This window comes from Cynoglossus semilaevis, chromosome 5 (genome assembly GCF_000523025.1).
Source record: "Cynoglossus semilaevis isolate Cse_v1.0 chromosome 5, Cse_v1.0, whole genome shotgun sequence".
Classification (NCBI taxonomy): Eukaryota; Metazoa; Chordata; class Actinopteri; order Pleuronectiformes; family Cynoglossidae; genus Cynoglossus; species Cynoglossus semilaevis.
The window spans coordinates 19,275,967-19,278,535 of NC_024311.1; the positions used below are offsets into that span (position 1 = coordinate 19,275,967).

At 41.7% G+C, this 2,569-nt stretch overlaps 1 protein-coding gene across 1 annotated transcript in view; it reads left to right on the plus strand.

Annotated features, from left to right (window-relative positions):
• Positions 1-252: 252 nt before the first annotated feature.
• Positions 253-2,569, plus strand: part of bcl2l10 (BCL2 like 10) — a 3,309-nt gene continuing 992 nt past the window's right edge. The window contains exons 1-2 of the mRNA XM_008310969.3: positions 253-407; positions 1,453-1,917. Of these exons, the coding sequence (XP_008309191.1) occupies positions 342-407; positions 1,453-1,917 (531 nt within the window). The 5' untranslated portion in view covers positions 253-341. The remainder of the gene's footprint in view (positions 408-1,452; positions 1,918-2,569) is intronic.

Consider the following 2,569-nt stretch of genomic DNA (forward strand, 5'->3'; position numbering starts at 1 on the left):
AACTGTGAAACTCACAGACAGCCTATATCGAATTTGTGTTTGGTAATACGGTTGACTGAGCTGAATATGTAAAATGAGAATCTCCATTGACATGAATGGAAAAAGTGACGTCATTGTCCACACGAGGAATATTTTAAAGACGAAAAATCGAGAGAATATCAATATGGACCAGAACGACATTGAATGGAAGATGACAGAGCGAGAGATTGTTCTTAAAATGCATCGCTTTGTTTTAGGCTTCGTGGTCAACGGGGAATTTGCTGGTCCTTTACGGTAAAAGCTGCGGGGGCGGAGTCACATGATAAAATCGGTGATGCGGCGCCTCTGAAGGGAAGCTGACAATGTGCAACTCAGCGTCTCCTTCCGCCGTCTCTACGAGCTCTGAGCAGTCTGATATCGCTGGGAGGGTAAGATCCTTTTTTTTTTAAATTCTCATTCAGCGCCAGACATTAAACGTTGTCAACTACGTATCTTATTTTACACACAGTCCTGAAACAGAGATTTCAGTAAAGGCAGAAGGGTAAGAGTTACGGTGGTGACGTTAACTAGATGTGTTGGTTTGGAGCTCAGTCCGACTGCTCCTTTGTGTCCTCCATTACTGTGGTGACAGATGAACAGTAAACGTAGCAGCCGCCGCCGGTCAACTGCAAGTTCATCCTCTCGTTACCACATGGACGCACGGCACTAAGATTGTTGCCTTAAATTACCTTACACTCCGTTCTATACTGTTATTATTCTGTTTCTGTGACGTTCCTGTGATTAGCATATAGCATCTGTGTTAGCTAACGGTCACAACGTTGTTAAAATCTATTACGAAATATGATTGTAAAACCGCTGTATGCGTATAATAGACATCCGTGAAATAAAAATAAAAAATAGCAGCATCATGCTTTACCAAACAAAAACAAAAACGACGTTTATTCAAATGAGTGGGTTATAGTTTAAATTTACAGCAGAATGTGCCGGTTCTGCTGATGAAAGAATAACGTCTTTGTCCTGAAGGCAAAGGCTAATGCTAATGCTAGCTGTGTTTGTATGTGTTCGAACAGCAGGGTGTGTTGGTTCAAAGCTCCAGCAGTGACAGCTCAGCAACAAGTCAATAATTTCAACAGTATATTACCGTAGACATGAATTGACATTTGTTTTCAGGGTTTTTTTTAGGTCCACTGATTTACTCATTTGCATGAAAGATTAATTTAGTAACATAAGGGTGTAATTCTTTTTTGTTTCGTACTGTATTGGACCGGTATTAACTTCCAAAAAACATTTTTAAGAATTCCATTTGTACTGATTTTTGTTTTTATTCGTTAAACATTTGATTTTACTATATTAATATGAATTAAGAAAAGAAAATGTCACAACATTGCACAAGAGATTACTTACAAATAAGTTCACAGTTGGGTGAAGTGCTATATTTTGAATCAAAACATTTTTTTAATGATCATTTTGTAGAAAATGTCATGTGGGCTGTGGAAAGAGACCCTGGCTGTGGCAGAGGACTACCTGTCCCTCTGCTGTTCAAGCCCCCGGCCAGCCCCTCCACCTCCCAGCGAGTCAGCCGCTGCCATGAGACACCTGGCCCAGGACATGGAGAAGCAGCACCAAGCTCGCTTCCAGACGTTGTCTCAGTCTTTCCTGAGGCAATGTGGCTCTGAGCCCTGTGTGTGTCTTAGGAAGGTTATGGAAGAGCTGGTAGGAGACGGACACTTGAACTGGGGGAGAGTTGTTTCCATTTTCACCTTTACTGGGGTTCTGGCCAAACAGCTGTTGGTCCAGAAGGGTTTAAAGCCGGGGCAGGAACCCGAGGCAGGGCAGGAACTGGGACCGGAGCCTGGAACCTGCAGGGAACTGGCAGAGACCATTGCTGATTATCTGGGAGAAGAGAAGAAAGCGTGGCTTTTGGAGAATGGTGGATGGGTGAGTCAGAGCTTGTTTCACTTTTACTAAAACAACACATAATGTCAATGGGATTTTTGACTTTAATATGGGAACTGACTTGAATACCAACGTTGTGTTTTGTGCTCGTGTTTGGAAACCACCTGGTGTGATAGGCTGCTGTTCCGGTGGTGTTTGCGTGTGTGTGTGTGTGTGTGTGTGTAAAATGTGACTGGTTTATGGTTTGGTTAAATGCAGCCTACACACCCATGCATTCCCCCCTTACTTTCCCTTTTGCTTATGAGCATTTAAAAGTATGATGTTACTGTTGTACTACCAGATCATAATTGATTTTAATGAATCAAACCTGTACTGTGAAACTACAATATTATTATTCAGCCCCAGTCCACTTTGGTCAAAGAAGCAGTAGTGAAAATAAACGCTGAGTTTCTGTTTTGTGAATGGATTTTTCTGAAGAAACACACATTCTGCAGCTGGCAGCTGGTTTCATCACGTGCTCAGCTGGACAGACATTGGAAAACAGTCATTGCTTCACTGTGTCAAAGTTTGCACCAGGCGTATTGAAAGTTATTGTTTGACTAAAACAACAAGCACCTGCTGCAGAAAGCAGCTGGTTGTCACAATCTGAAACAGAAATTTAATTCTGTTTATTATAGTGTTATATATTATTATA